This window comes from Poecilia mexicana, unplaced genomic scaffold (assembly GCF_051168715.1).
Source record: "Poecilia mexicana isolate PSO_F unplaced genomic scaffold, ASM5116871v1 scaffold_17, whole genome shotgun sequence".
Lineage (NCBI taxonomy): Eukaryota > Metazoa > Chordata > Actinopteri > Cyprinodontiformes > Poeciliidae > Poecilia > Poecilia mexicana.
Window position 1 is genome coordinate 6,884,862 of NW_028263386.1, and position 20,122 is coordinate 6,904,983.

General features: G+C 36.4%; 1 protein-coding gene across 1 annotated transcript in view; it reads left to right on the forward strand.

Annotated features, from left to right (window-relative positions):
* Positions 1 to 20,122, forward strand: part of ak5 (adenylate kinase 5) — a 95,437-nt gene that overhangs the window by 26,341 nt on the left and 48,974 nt on the right. Inside the window, exon 6 of the mRNA XM_088014746.1 lies at positions 11,683 to 11,874. Within this exon, the coding sequence (XP_087870872.1) occupies positions 11,683 to 11,874 (192 nt within the window). The remainder of the gene's footprint in view (positions 1 to 11,682; positions 11,875 to 20,122) is intronic.

The following is a 20,122-nucleotide window of genomic DNA, read 5'->3' on the forward strand; positions in this document are numbered from 1 at the left end:
AGAAAAAATAAAGATTTTATATTGAAGTGAGTAAGTTTATTGGGTCAGATGAGAGAATCCAAAACACCTGCAAAGACTTAGGATGGCAGTTTTATTTCTGGGGAATTTCAGGTCTTCTCTGCTTTAGCCTTAATTATTCTGTCACTTTACAGCATGGGCGTAGGTTTGGGTAGGGACGGTAGGGACATGTCCCGACCAATATTCACGGGATATGAAAAAGTCCCGACCAATTTTTGCCATATTGGCTCAAAGAACGTGGATCTACGATCTTTGATTAGCAGCAACAGGCGGTGCGCGGAACGGAAGCTTCTTAGTTTGACATTAATTATGAGCCTCCGAGACCGTGTCGGAACGGTGCTGTCGGGGGGGGTGGGGGGGGAGGGGAAGTCAGTTGAATCGTCGGACGATCTTTGATTAGCTGCAAAAGGCGGCGGCTAGCTGGGCACACGCGTCTCCTTCTGAGTCTCCGAGACCATGTCGCCACCAAAAAAGAAAAGGACAGACATTAGAAGTTATTTCGCTACGTCGGCTGTAAGTACAGTGAGTGGACCCATAAGTTAGATATCTATCACGCAACGCATTTGTTGTAAAGTCCGGTGTTTAGTAAGGTCAGCACTGAATGTGAGGTAGAATAGGTCTGTTAATTATGTAATATTTTTTCTTTTTTATTTTATTATTGATTTCTTCTTATCTGCAATTGTGTTTGCTGTATCCAGAGGATATTTCTTTTGATCTTACTTGTAACGTTTGCTGAATTTCGTAAAGGAAAAAGTAAAGTGTTCTTGAACTGATCTGCTGAGTATGACTGTATCTGGTTGATGTATGATATGGTTATGGTTGGGGGGAGGGGTTATTAAGCCAATGTGGTTCCCCCCCCCCTTCTCAAAAATGTTTAGTGCTCTTGGGCATTTCACTGTGCTGCCGGGGGGTGTCAAGGTCCCCACCAAAACTTAGACCGAACCTACGCCCTTGCTTTACAGCTTTTTATTATTGCTGACACTAAAACAAAGAAATAAAAGCCTAATTTTCCAGCTCTGAAACGATTGTCGCCGTAGCTCTCTGTTGCTAAGAAACATCTTCGTGTCGATTCAGGATCCAGCTTGGTATCTGACATATTCAGCTCGAATTAAACCTCCTGCAAATCCCTGTCGTCCAAAAGTTAAATATGACCTTCTAATCAGCAGCAGATAATGCAGAACAGAGATGGGAAGTGATAATACGCAGGTTGTGAGTGATTCCAAGTATTTTTCATATGTAATCAAATCATAGGCAGTAACTGATGTAGAGTGCTTCTATATATAGAGAGGAAAGTTGTGAAGCATGTCTGAAGGAACTGATTGTGTTATATTTATGATATATAACAATTTGAATCACAACTAATCAGTGCAAAACTAAATATTTCATGGATTTTAACTCGCTCCACCAGAAAAAGACTGAAAAATAAATCATAGTTTAAGTGAACTCACTGTTTTGCTGGTAAATGTCCTGAAGGATCTGCTGAAAACTCAAGTGGAAACTCCTCTCCTTGTCAGCAGCAGCTCCACAGCTCTTAAAGGCTCAGACAGAGGGAGAAAGCCTGGAAGACTGTCTGCTGTGATTAAAATACCCACACAGCCGCAGAAAGTAACAAAGTTAGACTGTCTGGAAACCTCACACACTGCAAAAACACAAAATCCTAACAAAATCTGCAAAAACACAAAATCCTACCAAGTATGTTTGGTCTGGTTTCTACTGCAAATATCTTAGTACACTTTAAGACAGAACTAATTAACAAGCAACTTTTAAGTAATTAATAGGAACTTGTTTTAAGTCAATAATTCCTTAATATTGATGAAAAAGTGAGATTATTTCACTAACATGGGAAAAATCTCTCACTATAAGTGAAATTAAGGACTTCAAACAAGCTTCTATATCTTGCTGGGAATTTTTTTAAATTAATTTTGTATTACTTCAAGTGTACTAAGGAATTTGCACTGGAAACTACATAAAAATACTTGGTAGGATTTAGTGTTTTGCAGTGTTATGCCTTGTTGCCTTGCTACAAGAAGCATATTTACTCAAGAATAACAGAAGTGATCTCAAAATATGTTAGATCCCCACAAGAATCACCTGTTTTGAAAAAAATATATAATTTTCTATTTTATTATGAAACAGAATATAAAAATTACTTCATGGTGCCTTTGGGTTCAATAAAGTATTTTTTTTTAATTTAATCAAATTAATAATTAGTAGAAAAATATTTATGGACATTAAGGCAATACAACCCTTTTATGATTTTACATGTTTTGTTTAGTTTTTATAGAAATAGAATAGAAATATTCTTGTCCTACAGTGGAGAAATTCAGGTGCAACATAAAACCTTTGGAATGTAAAGTCACAAATCAGCAGGCACTGCCCGTTACCTAGCAACCTCATGGAAGCCTTGCCTGTTACCTAGCAACCTCATTGAAGCCCAGCCTGTTACCTAGCAACCCCAGCGGAACTCCTCTATAATCGGTTTTGTTTCTTTACTTGTTTATTTAAGGATCCCCGTTAAATAAAGAGAAAATTACTAGAGGCTGTTCTAAATACAAACACACAAAATCAAAACACAAAAATACAAATTAAAAAATAAAACAGACATCAAAAAATACTTTCAAACACAAAATCAGCAGTGCACTATACAATGGCTGCTGGAAAAGAGAAGTGTTTTGTTGTTGACTTACTGTTCAGAAACCACTTGCTACATTCTTGCTGGTTGTGCAGGAGGCTCCACTTCCACTTTTCATTGCATCTGTTTGCAGCCATTTTCACGTATGAGTGTAAACGTTGACGTAGGGGGCCTAGCCAGGAGATTATTTGGATTTAAAATGACAGGAGCCCCTAAAACAGCTCATTCTGAAAGGAGCTCATATTAGGCAGACTAAAATCTCACTATCTGTGAAAAAAAATTAAATAAATTAAGATAGCCTTTAAACCTATGTTAATCTGTTCAAGAAAGCATGATATGTGACCTTTAAAACATCAGCCTTTATCTAATTAATCTACATAATGTTTGTCTAGGTGATGGAGTTAGTGAAATGTATTGACTTTTCAATAATATCCTAACTTATTGAATCCTATATGAAAGGGTTAATAATATTGATACTGAGGTGGATTACGTTGAAGTATAACTTCCAGAACTGACAACACAAATCTCAGAAAATATCAGTGAAACAACCTGAAAATGGAAACTCCTTCAGTGTCGTTGAACCGCCATACTTTGACCTTTAAAGGATTAAAAAACGATTCACTGACCCTCACATTCAGTGTTACTTTATGCATCATTCAGCTCTTCTCCTGAAAGGTTCACTTCTTTTCTTTAAGTCCTCGGCTTGGGGGAAAACCGTTTGGTCCTCTGAGAGTCTGCAGCATCCATTTTCATTACGCACCCCATGCGGCACTTTGTCCTTTAAAGCGTCAGAGCGGCCATTCATGAGCTCCCTTTATGGCCGCCCAGAGAGACCGTCAAGCCCTCCGTCCTCACTTACAGGCTTTTCACAAACAGAACCGCAGGGTGGCAACACTCTGTCATCATCACTCCTGTCAATCTGGAAGCAAAAATGCTCAGCCGACACTCTGAAGCTTACATTTATAGGTCACACATTCTCATCTTAGCAAACGTATACTCTGAAACCAGTTAAATGATCTGTTTTACGTCATGTTGATATAAAAAAACAACCCTGGACTGGAGTAATTTTGGTGATGATGTTGTAACTCTCTAACACTTCAGAAAAGGAATAAGACATCCTGTTCTGGCAGAAACCAATTACAGGATCATCTGAGAGCGCAGCGCTGATTTAAATGACGGCGTATTAGGGGCATTGTAGATATGAAAAAAAGAAAAAGAATTTGGTAACACTTTATTTAACGGGGTGTGCATAAGACTGACATGAAACTGTCAAAAACATGACGTAACACCTGTCATGAAGATGAAGGTGAATGTTTACAACTGTTGTCATGAAGTGTCATTTGATAAATAATGACACATTTGATGCAAAGCTGCATTAAAACTTGTATTAAAAGTTCATTAAAATGGTCAACTTCGCATTATATGTGTAATTATTTACCAAATGACACTTCATGACAAGAGTTGTAAACATTTATAAAGGTGTTATGTCACGTTTATGACAATGTCATGTCAGTCTTAAGCCACCCCATCAAATAAAGTGTTACCAAGAATTTCTCTAGAAAAACAAGGAAATTTCTAAGTTTGAAAAGTGGAAAATTTGCTTGAAAAAACTCAAATTTTGAGATGAGTGTCAAAGATAAAAAAAAAACTTAAAAAAAAAACTTGGAACTTCATTTGCCAAGTTGCAAATGTTTTACTTTTGAAACTCTTCAACAAGGAGCTTGTTTTAAGTGGAGAGTTCCTCAATATAAAGTGAGAAATTATGAACAAATTCTTAGAACAAATAAATGTGTGGATGTGCCAAAACTTTCTCCAGCTGAACAGAAACAAAAATGAAGTTATCATCTTCGGACCCAAAGAGGAACAATATAGAGTCAACGCCAAGCTTCTGTTATTACAGCTGGAAACTAGAGATCAGGCACAAGATCTGGGAGTAATGATGGACTCTGACCTGAATCTTCAGAGCCACATAAAGATAGTTACAAAGTCGGCCTTCTATCACCTGAAGAACATTTCCAGGATTACAGGACAATTGTAGACATTGTTACAGCAAGATCTAGAGCAGGGGTGTCAAAGTCAAATGGATGGAGGGCCAAATAAAAAATTTAGCTACAAGCCGAGGGCCGGACTGATCGAATGTTCATTGAAATTTTTTTAAATGACATATAGTCTAGTGAACCTAATTGAACCTACTGAAAACCTAACAAATATATTCCAATATGATCATATAAATAAAGCAATATTTTCTTATGGCTCTGTCAGTAATCTTTAATTTTCAACAGACACAACTGAAATATTTTTAAAATATAATTGGATTGAAATACAATAAAATAAAGTGCAAAAATCTATTAATCCACACATGGGCGTAGGAAGCGGGGGGGACGCAGGGGACATGTCCCCCCCAATATTGGAGAGAGCCACATTCGTCCCCCCCAATAATTTCACTGCAGTTGCGAAGAATTTTAAAATCTTCCACTCGCGTGCTTTTATTTTGAAGGCGCATAACAGCGCATTCAGCAGAGCGCTTCCTCCCCCTCCCCCCTCTGAACGGCTCAGAGTAAAGGCAGCAGCAAACAGAGAAGGAGGTAAACGATCTGTCAGGAATTTTGCTATGAATATCGCTCGTTTATAACATCTTGTTGTCAGTTTACTTTCATATATAGAACTAAATCTTTTTGGTTTAGCTGTTTAAATTCTGGAATAGTCACATGTCCAAAATTTTACTGCTAACTTTAACAGTTAGCTAGTCTAGTCACAATGATTTAGACTGAAACAGCAGCAAACTGAGCAACACCTGATCATACTCGACCACTTAACATGTGTTTATATTATATTATATTATATTATATATTTAGGAGAACAGCAGTGCTAGAATGATGTTGAAGAAAGGTGAAGAAGCTCTGGTGAGGTCTTCATTTAGTTTATTGAAATATGTATTAACTGTTTTTAATTTTTAAATAAACTAAACTATTTTATTATGAGAGGAGCAGGTCAGGGAAGACATAGGAGAGCCAGTTGGCATTTCAGGGTGTGAAGATATAAAAATTATATTAATTATGATAGAACCAGAAAGGAGAACAGGAGGAGACTGATGTCAGGTTAATTTCTTTCAACGTTTCAATATTGTTTCATTATTTCCACACCATAAGGTTAATGGTTAGAAGACAATAAAAAAAGTGCTTGAGGAGAGGTTTAAAAATAAATTAGTGAAAATTTTTGCTACACAGTAAATAGAGTTGAGATGTATAATAATGTATACATCTGAAAATTAAGTTTAAATTCTCATTCTGTATGATAAAAACATTTTTTATATATTTAGTTCACATTCTGACACTGTACATTACTAAAGTGTCTATTGTAAATACATGAATCCATGCAGGAACATCAGGCTGCAGAGAGTCAGAGGGAGGCAGAGACAGAAACACATATCCGTAGATATTTTAGTTAAATGTTTGTGGCTGAAAATGACAGGAGAAAAAAAACATTTAGTCTTTTTGCCTCAGTATTTTTCATGGATCTTTGGTAAGTTACTGAATGCAGGGCTGGAAAGTGAGACTGAGTTAACAGTGAGGAGCTCAGGTGTCTGTTAGACGTGAAAAGTATAATTTTTATTTATTTTGTAGATCAAACTGTTGCACTGATTGTTGTTAAAGAAGATCAAAACTTGTTTTTTTAGATTTTATTTTTGTTGGTCAAACTGGTGTATTGAGTTTAAAACTGTTGTGTCTTATTTTATGAGCTGTTTTCTACTTTGGTTTTAGAAATAAGTAGAACCTGTTCAATTGCCAGTCAATTTATATCAATGCATTTTGACCAATAAGATACATCAGAATCTGGTCGGCTCTGTGCTACCAGAGCATGTAGCTTGCTAGTTGTGAGGCAAATGCTAAAGTGAGTGTTCATCCTGGAATGACAGTCATTATGCTGCATAACTTTAATCTGATTATTGGATTGTAAATAGTAACATGTTAGAATACTTGTTACTGAAATAAGGGTCAGATTAGAGTAACACATTACTGATGTGTTGATGGCATAATTGTTTGACATTTCTGCTCAAGCTATTTACTGATCTGTCAGGTTTCCGATATGCGTCCCCCCCAATGACAGACTCGTTCCTACACCCTTGAATCCACATATGTCAGAGTCAAGGCATTTAGATGTGTCGCCGGCGAATTACGGTACTGCAAATTTAGATGTGTCGCCGGCGACACATCTAAATTTGCAGTACCGTAATTCCACCACACGTAGCGCTAAGTGGAAAAATTCCAACGGTTTCTGAAAGGGGAGACGTTGCACTTTCCAGCAAGTATCGGGTTAATACGGTAACTTCGCAGCTGCAGCTGCAGAGAGTGTAATTAATCCGGGGGGCACTCGTTTAATAGACGGTATATTTCGGCAATAACTTGGTGGATATTGAAAGTTCCGGTTGTTATGGATACATGGGTAAGTACATCATCTCACAGAACATTTAAAGAACTACTTACAGTTCAAATAAGGAAGATATTTTTTTTCAGACGGGGTGCCGGCTTGCTGCGGTCTGCGGGCCGGTTCTAATAATAAATCAAGATCATCCTAGGGGCCGTAAAAAACCTTCTCGCGGGCCGGATGTGGCCCGCGGGCCTTGACTCTGACATATGTGATCTAGAGAAACTCATCCATGGGTTTATCTTTAGTCGCATTGATTACTGCAACAATATGTTCACAGATCTGACTAAAAAATAAATCTGATCCAGAACGCTGCTGCTGCTAGAGTTCTGACTAAAACCAGGAAGTTAAAGCTCATCACCCAGTTCTAAAGTCCTTTACTGGCTCCCTGTAGCTCAGAGAACAGAGCTTTAACAGTTTAACAAGTAAGTTAAACTGTTAACTTACTGGTTAACAGTTTATCAAGGTTGTTGTCATGGCAACCTTTCAGACCTCTCAAGTCTTCTGGTTCTGGTTCTGGTTCTGCTCTGCATCCCCAGAACCAGAACCAAACATGGAGAAGCGGCGTTCAGCTTCTATGCACCACAAATCTGGAACAAACGTCCTGAAAACTGCAAAACAGCCGAAACACTGATTTCCTTTACACCAGGACTACAAACTGCTAAAGCTGCTTTTGAAACATTATAAATGAAACTTTGATCAACAATCGTTTCAATTGTTGATTTTTGTGTTTTTATGATGTAAAGCATTGTAGCTGAAATGTGCTATACAAGTCAAATTTGATTGATTTTTCCCATGTTACAGCTAAGATAATCTGCCAGTGGGACTAGAACTTTTTCATCAATAGTAAGGAATTATTTACTTAAATCAAGCTTCTAGAGATTTATGAAAAGTTACGCATTAGTTTCGTCTTACTTCAATTGTACTTTACTCCTTTAATCATGACGATATTTTAAACTAAACAAATACTTGGTAAATTCTGTTTTTTTGCTGTGTATGAGCTAAAAGAAACAGCTGTACATTTAGAAAATCATCCCAAGAATTCACATTTGTAGATATTTCTCATGTTTATTGGAAAAAGTCATGATACGTTCCCATAAAGCCTGCGGACACACCTGAGATCAGAAAATGATGCGCTGAATGCTGAAGGAGAAAAACTGGGATTGTTTATGCTGACAGATGGAGATGCCTGATGGTCTGCAGATTTATCAGAAGCAAAAGGAACAAAAGAAAATTTAATAAAGAACAAAAACACCAGATAACGCCGCCTTTACCACTCCTTTCTGCTCTGCTTTGTTTGCAGCAGCTGTGACGCCAATTTTAACTTTACTGTTTTACAAAGTGAATTTTTATCTGTTATTTTCTACAAAGGTGTGAAAATTCTCTAGTTAAAATAATGATTAAAAAAAAAAGTCAGTAGCAGACTGAAATACTACCATTAAAATGTCTTTTTTGTTTTGATATTTTGATTTGAGCCAGTGCATTCAGCAGATCGTCACCTTATTGATTTTGCTCGTTTTATTTGTATTTTGTCCGAAACCTTTTTAAGAGTTCCTAAGTTTTTTTTTTTTTTTACAAAACACCTCTCTGACTCGACAGGTGGTGCAAAAATTAACCAAGTCTGCCGTTTAGCTTCTTCCTCTCGTGTGACGTGAGGAAAAGATTAACAAGTAATAACCTCTCCAAACAAACACTGGCGGTGTCCTACTGTCAACATCAGCAGCCAAATGTGAGAGAAATACATGCATGTGTCCATGGTTTCCATGGAAACTGAAACTTTAACTGGAAACAGTGGCATGCACCTCTGTAGACGCCATTCGTGCTATTTCTGTCCATCGCAGTGTGCCAGATCAGATGCAGACTGAGGAATCCTCATCGCATGTATTTCATGTAAATACAGGAAACAAAAAAGTGAGACAGTATGAATAATGACTGTTATTACAAAAGGATAACTTCCTGTTCCAGTGAACTGGATGGTCAACCATCAGTAGCTGCGTTTTCATTCACCACATACTTGCACAATTTGACATTCTGAGAATAAATTTGCTTAATAGAAACTCACCAATTTCATAAAAAGCTCTCGTTGACTACTAAAATGTTTTGGAGCTAGAATGAGGTGGGATTTTTCCAACCGTATTTAAATTGATTTATTTTGCAAAACTGCAACAGAAACACTTTTTTTTTTTTTTTTTTTTTTTTACAATATACGAGTCACATGATCAATAACTAGATGTTACCGCTGGTGGAAATCACGAAAAAGAAGACGACAAGAAGTTATTTTTATCGCGTGATAAAACTTATTCACGTGATTTAATCGCATTTCTCATTTAATGGAAATTGTAAAATTGTGGGGGTTTTTACATTAGCAGAATATTGACAAAATTTTGCTCAAATTGGAAATGGAACGGTATCTTCTGATAGTTTAGTTGGGCAAAACTTTATTTGAAGGGGTGTGAATAAGACTGACATGACATGAAAGATTTGTCATGAAGCATTATGCATGCACTAAAACTCCATTAAAAGTGTAAACTTTGCATTATTTGGTCAGTAATGACCCTTTTAATGCAAAGTTCAACTAGAATTTGCATAAAAGGTCCATTAAAAGTGTCATTATTTACCGAATGACGCTTCATGACAACAGTCGTAAACATTCATGTTCATGATGGTTATGTTTATGACTCCGTCATGTCAGTCTTATCCACACCCCTTCAAATAAAGTGTTACCTTTAGTTGTAATAGTAGGAATCAGAGTAACGCTCATGTCAATGTCAATTTATCTATTAAACACTTTAAAAACAGCTATAAACTGCTTCAAAATGCTGTATTGTACTCTTAAAACCACAGATAAAAAAGTCTAAGAATAAAACACAATAAATTAAACAGGAAATGTAGATTACAATACTACTTACGTAAATGCAAAAGAATAAAAGTGATTTTTAAGGAGTGATTTGAAGTGTGGGCAGATCTACTTTTCTGCCTCCCCTGACCACACGTCACTGGCCTTTTGTTTTTTTGCTGTCATTTATGAATCATTTATAAAGTTGAGTTGTTTTTTTCACTTTTCTGGTGTCTTCCAACCTGGATTACAAAATGTCAATAATTCACCCACAGAAGCAGCCGTTACAGGGAGGCTGGCTGTTTTACATCGATTCAGGCCTCGTCTCTTCGCACTGGTTCCCAGTTCAGTTTAATTTTAAACCAAGTGATTAATTTCCAGGCTCTCTGGGGGACAGACCTTCTTAGTGGGATCTCAGCTCCCAGGTTTCTGGGATGAATCGTAAATCATTCCTGCTCTCACGGTTAAACTCGAAACATGACGCAGCCTTAGAGTTACTGACCCAACGCTGCAGAACCGGTTATAATACAGCAACTTCTCCCCGTGGTTTTAACTGAAGGCCAGAGAAGTAATTTACTTTACACCAGATTTTTTTATTTTTCTGGTTTTGTTAAACCTATCCTGTCCTAAAAGCAACAAATTAATGTTGAAGTGTCAAGAACGTCCTTGCAATACCTTCGCCAGACCAGTAGGAGGCAGGACTGGGAGATGTGGCTTAAAAATGTTAAAAATTATTTCCATTTTAATTGATTTTTTCTTCTCACTTTCTTTTCTGAAAACATTAATTAATATATTATAAATATTTTTCTAAAAGTTTATTTCAGTCGAGGGAGTATTAGGCCCAGGCTACGAAAATTTTAGGTTAATTTTACAAGAATATAGTCATATTAACAGAATAAAGATAAAATCTTAAAATATAAGAAAAAAGTTATTTTTTGAAAATAATATTTTCTCATAAACTGTATTTAATTTTATTCTAATATTATGATTTTATTCTGATAATATTAAGAATTTATTCTCATATTTTGATTTTTTGTGTATGACTTTATTTTTATATTAGTACAAATATATTATTATGAATATTATGACTTAATTTTTAAAGAAAAAAACCATCATGGAAACCCAAGGAATGTATTGGTAAAAAAAAATAAAAATCTATTTTTAAACTAATTTAATCTTCAAAAACCAATAAAATGGATTTATCACCCAGTCCCAGAATGACGTAATTTCAAACTAACATAAAAATACAACAATGGAATATTCTTAAATTTTTAGCTAATTTTAGCAAATCACCGTTTTTTCACTGTTTATTTTAACTATGACAGTATATGCAGGAATTTTTGCAATTTCAAAAAAATCCTGTTCAGTAACTTCCTGTGAGCGCCACAGTCCTGTGTTTGTCAAGCAAAAACATCGATTTCTTTCATGAAAACTCTGCCACAACAGTGTCTTTTGTAAAAGCTGCAGGTTATTTTCAGAGATAATACCTGCAGTCATTCAGGTATTTAAAACAAAGGGAATGGGTGTAGTTTACATCTTCATCCTCTGAAATCCTGCCTGAGATGAGCTCTTTGTTTCTGTGAACCTCATTTTAAACATGGCGACATTTTGACCCGACTGCGCCACGTTTCTGAATGATATCAACCCCTGCAGCTGCTCTCTGCTTCACTTCGGCGAAGTATTCAGCTCACGGTCAGATTACAGCCATCATGCATGAATGGAGCCTCTTCCAAGCTGTTCACAGCTTCGCACGTGATTTCTCTCTCTGCAGATATGCACTCCAGACCTGGTGGTTTTCCTGGCCTGCACCAACAGCCGCCTGAAGGAGAGGCTGCAGAAAAGGGCGGAGCAGCAGGGGCGACCCGATGACAACCCGAAGGCCATCGACCGACGCCTGACCAACTTCAAGCAGAACACCATTCCTCTGGTCAAGTACTTCCAGGAGAGAGGCCTGATCGTCACGGTGAGGCTGCCGTTTACTGCATCTCTGCTTTTAAACCATTAAAACGGGAAAAAATGATTAAATATAAATAAACAGGGCTGAAACTAACAATTATTTTAGGAATCGATAATTCTATCTATTCTGGTGATTAATCGATTATCACAACACTTAACTAAACAATTAATTGTTTATTTAGACAATTAATCAAATGTTCCTGTGATTAATCCAGGGAAATAATTGGCATGTTCTAAAGATTTTTCATTTATAAAATGAAAAATTTTGTAAAATGAAAACAAATGTATATTAGAAATACATTAAAAATGTCATTCAAGTCCTCTATTAGATGAGAAAATAAACATTTTATTGCCCAAAATGCAATAAAATAGCATTCCTTGAATAAATTTGATCTGGATGAAGCTAAAACATTTTGACAGATACAGGCGCCTTTATCTTAAATGCAAAATGCATATTTATTTCATGTAGTTTTGGCTTAATTACTACATCAGCTAGAATTGTTCTGAAAACGAACAAAACATCTCTTTTTTTCTAACTAAACTTCAAAACGACACATAAAATGTTTAATGTGAACAAATTGTGTCCGTGACCTCAATAGTGGCGACTCAGTCCATCTAAAATCTATATTTTTGAGTTTAATTCACAATGAATCAGTTATTTCAGACAAACTCTACATCCAAGAAGCTGATAATGACGCCAGTAATGAATCAGCCTCGGTAGAATATAAATGTCTGTATCTCATCTTCAGGCAAATTTAGACTCATTTGACGCCAATCTGATAAAAACGTCATCGACATTAGAGGAACAGCCTGAGCATAAATGCCAGCTGGAAATTATAAATCCATTTAATTGTTTATCAGATATGCGACTGTTTTGTAGAATAGGTCAGCATTGTCATCCTGCGTGAGGAGAAGGGCGACACTTACAGATCGCTACGTTTTGGTAGCATAACAAAAAACATTACTTACGCACGACAAGATAAATAACAGCAGGGACACGTGAGAAGGTCGCCTGAGCTGGACGCCTCTGGGATCCCCGTCGCCGTTCGAGGTTTGGTGCAGAAGCACATCGACCAAATCTCAATCTGCGCCCGCAGAGCGCTAATAGGAGAAGTGAGCTTGTGCAGCACTGAGGCTCTGGTGGGAGTCTCATCGATCTGTCCGCGTCTCGGGGTGACCGGATCTCCCTCCGAGAATACTGAACGACTCCTCCAACTCTAACAGACTCAGCTTGCATGGTTGAGTTTGAAAAGTGCATCACAATCTACAGTGGATAACACATTAATGTTGAGTTCTGTCTGCAACAACTGAAAATCTGAAATCTGTTTGATTCAAGGAAGTCAAAATGTTTTTGTTCTGTTGGTGATAACTGATTTTTCAGTGGTTAAGTTTATCGTAGGCACACAAGTGTAGCTCATTCTGGTTAGAGCTAAGGTAACAGCTCAGTTTTTTTTTTTTAAATGGGGGTTATGTGGGGCGGGAATGGGTTGTCAGTGTCTTGTCTGCAGTGCATAGTTGACTGAATGCATACAGCATATCAATACGAGTTCAACACATTCTGATAAATTAAATTGTCTGCACTGTTATACAAGCCGGATGAGAAAGAAAGAAAGAAAGAAAGAAAGAAAGAAAGAAAGAAAGAAAGAAAGAAAGAAAGAAAGAAAGAAAGAAAGAAAGAAAGAAAGAAAGAAAGAAAGAAAAAGAACAAGGAGGGAAGAGAGGAAGGAAAAAGAAACAAGAAATAAAGAAACGAGGAGGGAGGAAGAAAGAAAGATAGAAAAAAGGAAAATTAAAAGAAATAAACAAACAGAAAACAAAGAAGCACAGAAAGGAAAAAACAAATTTGATATATTCACATTTTAAAAACACTATGTATTTAAAAATACCTACTTAAATTATTAAAGATACACATATCAAAAACAAAAAACTTTTAAATCAAGATCTTCGTAGCTGAAAAAAGAAAATAAAAGATGCACATTAGCAGGTAAAATGAATAATGAAGCTTTTATTTGTCAAAAACGTCAGGGGGAAAGCTTGCATCTAACCCTATTAAAAATGTTAACAAAATAACTGAAAACTGAAGTCATTCATGAAAAATAGGTACAAGAAAACTGCACATCTTTGGAACCAGAGAAATAACTTGACAGGAATAAAAACTTTTATGCCTTGTTAAATTAAATGTAAGCAGGAGTCAATGAAGAGGCAGAGAGAAAAAAATCATAATTCTCATAAGAACTGTTTCTGTATGTATGTTTGGAAAAAATGGCTTGGAAATGTCATCTCTGTTGTCAAAGGATTGTTGTTCATATGGCAGAATTCACTTTGAAGCCAACAGAAATTAGACGATTTCTCCTTCAAATCTGCAGAAAGTCTTTTGTTTCTTTGTTGCTTTTTCACATTTCTATTCTTCCAGCCTCTTCTGAACTCACTTTGTTTCCATCAACCTGCACTGGTGCAATATCCATGTTTGCCATGAGGCCATTTCATTCAGCTATACGGCTGGACTTTGGTTTTAGTATTCATGAAAAGTTGTATTTGCTTCTTGAGATCCCCACTATGTGTGCAGAGCAAACAGGGCTGGAAATACATGGGTGACCCAGGAGAAAAACCTTAAGATCTCACAGGATGTGAGATTTAGATAACTTGGTGTGTTGGTGTTTGCACCGAAGCTCACATTTTTAGATTATCATAAAATTGTGTAACCTGAATGGAGGCATGTGGCGACACAGGCGCGATGATGAAAATTGTTATTCATGCAGCAAAGAAGTTGAAGTCACAGACAAAAACAACGAGATTCTCGCTGTTTTTCTCTTGCTGGTGTATTTATACCGGGTGAGGATCGAGAGGAGCACTTAGCAGGAGGCGCGGCTAACCAAGGTGTGAGGAGAGAGCAACTAATTAGGACAAACCACAGGTCAGAAATAAGAAAACAACACATAAAACTCAACACTAAAAACATAGAAACCCTAATAAAAGTTAAGGTTTTATTTATATAGCGCCAATTCACAACAGATATCGTCATTTTACAAAAAAGAAGTCATTTCAGTTCAGACTCAGACAGTCCATTTAGTTACCAAACATCAAGTTCAGTTCATGGTTCAAATGAGTTTAATGTGTTTTCTATCAGATTGCATTGACTCAGTAGCTGCATTTGCTTTTCAAATGTGCACAAATCTTTGTCTTTATCCTGCTAATGTTGAAAAAACTCAATTTTGTTATTGCAATGTTTCCATTAAATAAGGAATTCAATTAAAATGACAGGTGAATACGTTATTTCACGCGATAAATCATAAAAAGTCATGGCGCCAGTGTTAATCATCTATCAACCATCAAAGGAGACGTTAGTGTTTGATTCAGAGCAACAAACCTCTGATGCTTTTGAGCAGCTATATGAGCTGCGTTTGGGGAAATTGTAGTCAGTGATTTTACAGAAGAACTGTGGATTTGACATGTTCGAATTACAACTTTTTCTGAGCCAGCTGCACATTGTGCAAAAAAAAAAAACTAAAATAAACCATCATCCTCCAACCCAACCACTTCCTGTCGTCTTCTTTGTCATTTCCGTCAGAAGTAGCATCTGGTTGTTGACCGCATGACTCGTTTGATGCGAAAAAAGTGTTTCCATTGCAGTTTTGTGAAATTCTATTTCAATATGGCTGAAAAACCGCATCATGTTTCCACTAAGCAAATTTGTTTTTGTAAATTCAATTTGTTCAGTTTTATGGTCATTGGAAACAGAGCTGCAGATCTGCAACATTCATTTCTCCTGGACTTGGTGACAGTAGATAATCGTTTGCGTTTTGTGGATTTTTGCAGCAATTCCTCAGACTGAGCATGCATGTAGCGACAGTGGAGATAAAAAACTCCCCTGTAACAGGAAGAAAGCTCCAGCAGAACCAGAACCTGCGGTTTAAGGAGACAGAATAGATTGTGCAAAAACGAAACAGAAGCTCTGATCCTGCAGATGTTTTGTGATAAACATGTCTGTAATCCAAGCTCCATAAATCAAACGTTTTGCAACCTTACCAAAGCCTGATGGCAATCATTTAAAGGTAAAAGCAGATATTATTTTTTATTCCTAAACCATACTTCAGAAATAAATAACCGTGTTATTTGCAGCAGGCGTTTTGCAAACATGCAAGAATCACTTTGTAAATTTGCAACTAAAAGATTTTGTCTCAAGTCTTCAGAATCCAAAAGAAATAAACAGTTTATCATTTTAGCACATGTAACAATTTTTTTAGAAGTTACACTGAAGTGGGAAATAATTTTCTGCTTCACATCCCTCCAAAACCTTTGTGCAGTTCCCAGCGGAGTCCGGCTAATTAAGATACTAAATCAGTTATTCTGCAGGGTTGCATCTCTTTAATAATGAAACACATTCCTCTTAATCTGTCCCATAAAAAAGTAACCTTTCAAATTACTCACCGTTTAATCTCTTTTATTCTTGCAATTGTTTCAAGAAATGTGAGTTATACACATATCACTTACGTTTACCTACATTTAATTAAATACAAAACCTATAAATAAAAAGTAAATCCTTTAAATCTTGCTGAAGACATACGAATCCTGTCGAGGTAATGAGACATTTTTCATTCTTTCTAACAATAACAAAATGTGTGAAGGTCTCATAATAAAAGTAGCTTCATTTAATGGTTAATTGCTCAATGGTTCATATTCTTTGACAGGTTGGAGAGTTTTTTGTGATGTTTTTGAGTATTTAGTGAAGTTTGAGTCATCCTTGATAAAAGAAAACCAATTTCGTGTAAAAAGAATTCTGATAAACCTTTTAACAACAAAACATGAATTAAAAACTGTTGTTTTTCCCAAGGCTACAACACAAACAACTTCTTGATTCACTTTAAACCTCATCTTTCTCTGAAGTCCATGTGTGTTAGCATTCACACACTGACTTCACGTTAATCATTTGTGGTGTGGTAAACATAAAGAAACACTGAAAGTTTAAACTGTTACCGTTTGTAAAGGCAACGTTTGAAACTGACTCATGCAATAATAAGCGAGACGCAGCCATAAAAACAGCAGAGAAAAACTAAAAGTAATACGACCTTGTTCTCATGAAAAACTGGGAAATAAAATATTAAACTGAGAACGAAGCCACAGCGACTGAATCTGCTTTGTGTCGTCAAACGTTTTCATTTCAGTGAAACGTCTCTGGTTTAAATGTCCAATGCAGAACTTTAAAGGCAACTATTTCATGTTTTGATTATTAACGTTTTATGCACTGTACAATGGCTGCTGGAAAAGACAAGTGTTTTGTCGCTGACTTACTATTCAGAAACCAACTGTTGGTTGTGTAGGAGGCTCTACTTCTGCTTTTCAAAGATGTACCGTTGTATAATTCTGCATCTTTTGTCAGCCATTTTCACATGTGAGTGTAAACACTGAATTGGGGGCGTGGCCAGCAGCAGCGTATGGATTTAAAGTGACAAGACGTCCTAAAACGGGTCAACATGAAAGGAACTCGAAATAGGCAGAACTGCTCAGACTAAAATCTCATTATCTAAGAATGATTGCATGCAAAGAAAATGTAAGGATCTTGTTTTATGTAGCCCATAGACTCGTCTTAACCTCTCTGAGGAAGCATAATAGGTCAATTTAAAGATCCTGATCTTTATAGGACAAAAAAAGACGACAGAAATGTCTGCCATGCTGAATTGGAGCATCTGTGCAGACAGATCCTCAACCCAACATAAACCTTTTTCTGAAGCCAACTGCAACACATTAACCATAATATGCGATGTAGTACATGTTCATCACAGCCTTTGAAAGGGAGGAGAACCGACCAAGCTGGAAGAACTTTTAATTTTATGACAATAATCTGGACTGAGGTCTTCCAATGTCACTCTAATAAAACATGTCTAAACTTTTTGGGTTCATAGTTTCAAATATTTGATCAGCTGGTGAGCAGTTTGTTTTATCTTAAAAGTGATTTTCAAAAAGTTTTCTTCTTTTCTCCCAAACGCTGTATTTCTGTAAGACACCTGGAGAAAACCCAATTTCCTCTCCCTTTACAGCCGTAAATGAAAGCACGCCTGCAGCCACCGCTCTGTGATTTGAACGTTTTGAGACCTTATCGATGGCATGAACCTGCTGTAAATTGCTGTTGCCACTTTCTGGCAGGTGAGCGTGGAGCAAGCAGCGTCACTCGTCTTCGGTGTCTGTCTGGTTCATCAAATCTTCCCTGCAATCACTTCGTTTTACGCCTCAGAAAACAAAAGGCTGTCAGAAACAGAAGTAATAATAGTAATAATTACGTTTGGAGTCATCTCTGAGGTTGTTCAAAATCCAAAGTGAAGCCTTCTCTTCAAAATATTCATCTGACAACTCTGATAAATGGACTCACTTTTTGGTCAAAGAAATGGTTCGTCTTTTAATTATTTTAGCTTTTCAGCTCCTGAGCAACTTGGTTTTTGATTTATTTTACTTTAAATTAAATGGTAAGGAAACAGAGTCTCCTTACTCTGTTTCCTGATTGTTGATTTAAATCTTCCTTCATCTTCAACCCCATAAAACTGTTCAAATTTTACCAATAATCCATCAAATTTTAAGGCCAAAGCCATGAAGGTTGTTATATAAACAATAAAGAAATCTCAAAATCTTATCTGTGGGATTAACAGCTCAACCTCATCTTTACGTATTAATAAAACATGATTGATTGATTGATTGATTGATTGATTGATTGATTTGATGCTGAGCTTATTTCAGTGTGATTTAAGACAGGAGAAATCATGTTTTTGTTAAATTCAAGATTATGAGAAAAAAAAATCAGAATTCTGAAAAAAGTCAGATTTCACAGATTAAAGTTGGAATTCAGATTAAAGTCAGATTTCAGATTAAACTCATACTTCACAGATTACAGTCAGGTTTCACATATTAAAGTCAGAATTCTCAGATTAAAGTCAAAATTATGAGAAAAAGTCTGAATTTTGAGAAAAGTCTGAATTTACAGATTAAAATCAGAATACATGGATTAAATCAGCATTGACATATTAAAGTCAGAATTCTCAGATTAAATTGAGGATTCTGAGGGGAAAAGAGTCAGATTATTTTTCCAGTGGCCCTAATCCTCCTCCGTATCGTAATAACCGGAGGATATAATTGGAAGAATCTCAGCTGTGAGTCATAATGACTCCTAAACTCATGCATGGACTGATGTGAGTCTTAATTGTTTTTGCCCAGTGGAGGCCTTCGTTATTAGAGTAGCTTGTTTTATTATGTCAGCTCTGGTTTGTGGAGCTTCGACTTCTCTTATAAACACTGGATGTGAATCACTGCTGGATTAATACAAGTCTATTAATTGTTCGTCTTTTTTGCATTTAAAACCACATGGACACCAGTGTCTGAAATATTCTGTTTTCACTAAGTTTTCCACCTCAAACGTTACATTTAAGTGGCTGGGGGTTTTTTGCTGTTGTTTTTTACCAGCGATAGTTGCTCTCACAAGCATCTGCTGATCTCTGAAGGCACCAACTGCAAATTGCAGAGAGTGGAGATAATTGTTTGTTGAGGCCAGGACTGAAGCCGTCGTGTCGTTCTAGGAAATCTGGCTGAGCTAATTAAATATTCCCAGAGTGAGCTCAGCGCCCTCCTGCCTGCACGGCGTTAGAATCCAGGCAGATGTAAACAAACAAAGGAGGCATTTCTGGGGCGTTTTCAGACGTCTGTAAAGCATTTTATTATGAAATCCTGCTCTGGAAACAAACTAACACTATCGTTCAGTCGTTAAATCCATCTCTAAATATCCTAAACAAACGTTTGAGTCAAATATAAATCCTTGACAGCCTCTCATCTATATTTAACTCCAACTCTTTGAGAAGCTCCCAAAGTAAAAATAGCTGTATGATCAAACAGATTGCACTGAAAGAACAGAAACAGCTTCACAGTACAGGAGATGCTGCTTAAATCTCTGTGTGAAATACTTGTCTGTTTCCTCAAATCTTCTTCTTGTTTTGAGATGTTTGCGATTACAAATGTTAATCTGAACTGTGTAAAAGTAAAATATTATAATGCTGACTTTTTATTTGCTAATAATAGATTTTTAATAAGCTTAAAGATGCTACAGTTATCTTTTTAAAACAGGTATGCACAATATATTTGCATCACATAGAACAATATTAGTTACTTTTTAACACAAAGGCATCAGTCTGATCAGTGGAACTGGGCTGGTATTAACAGCTGTTTATTTCCTTCTGGTTGCCGTTTGTGTTTCAGGATGGGGAAATCACATGTAAAAG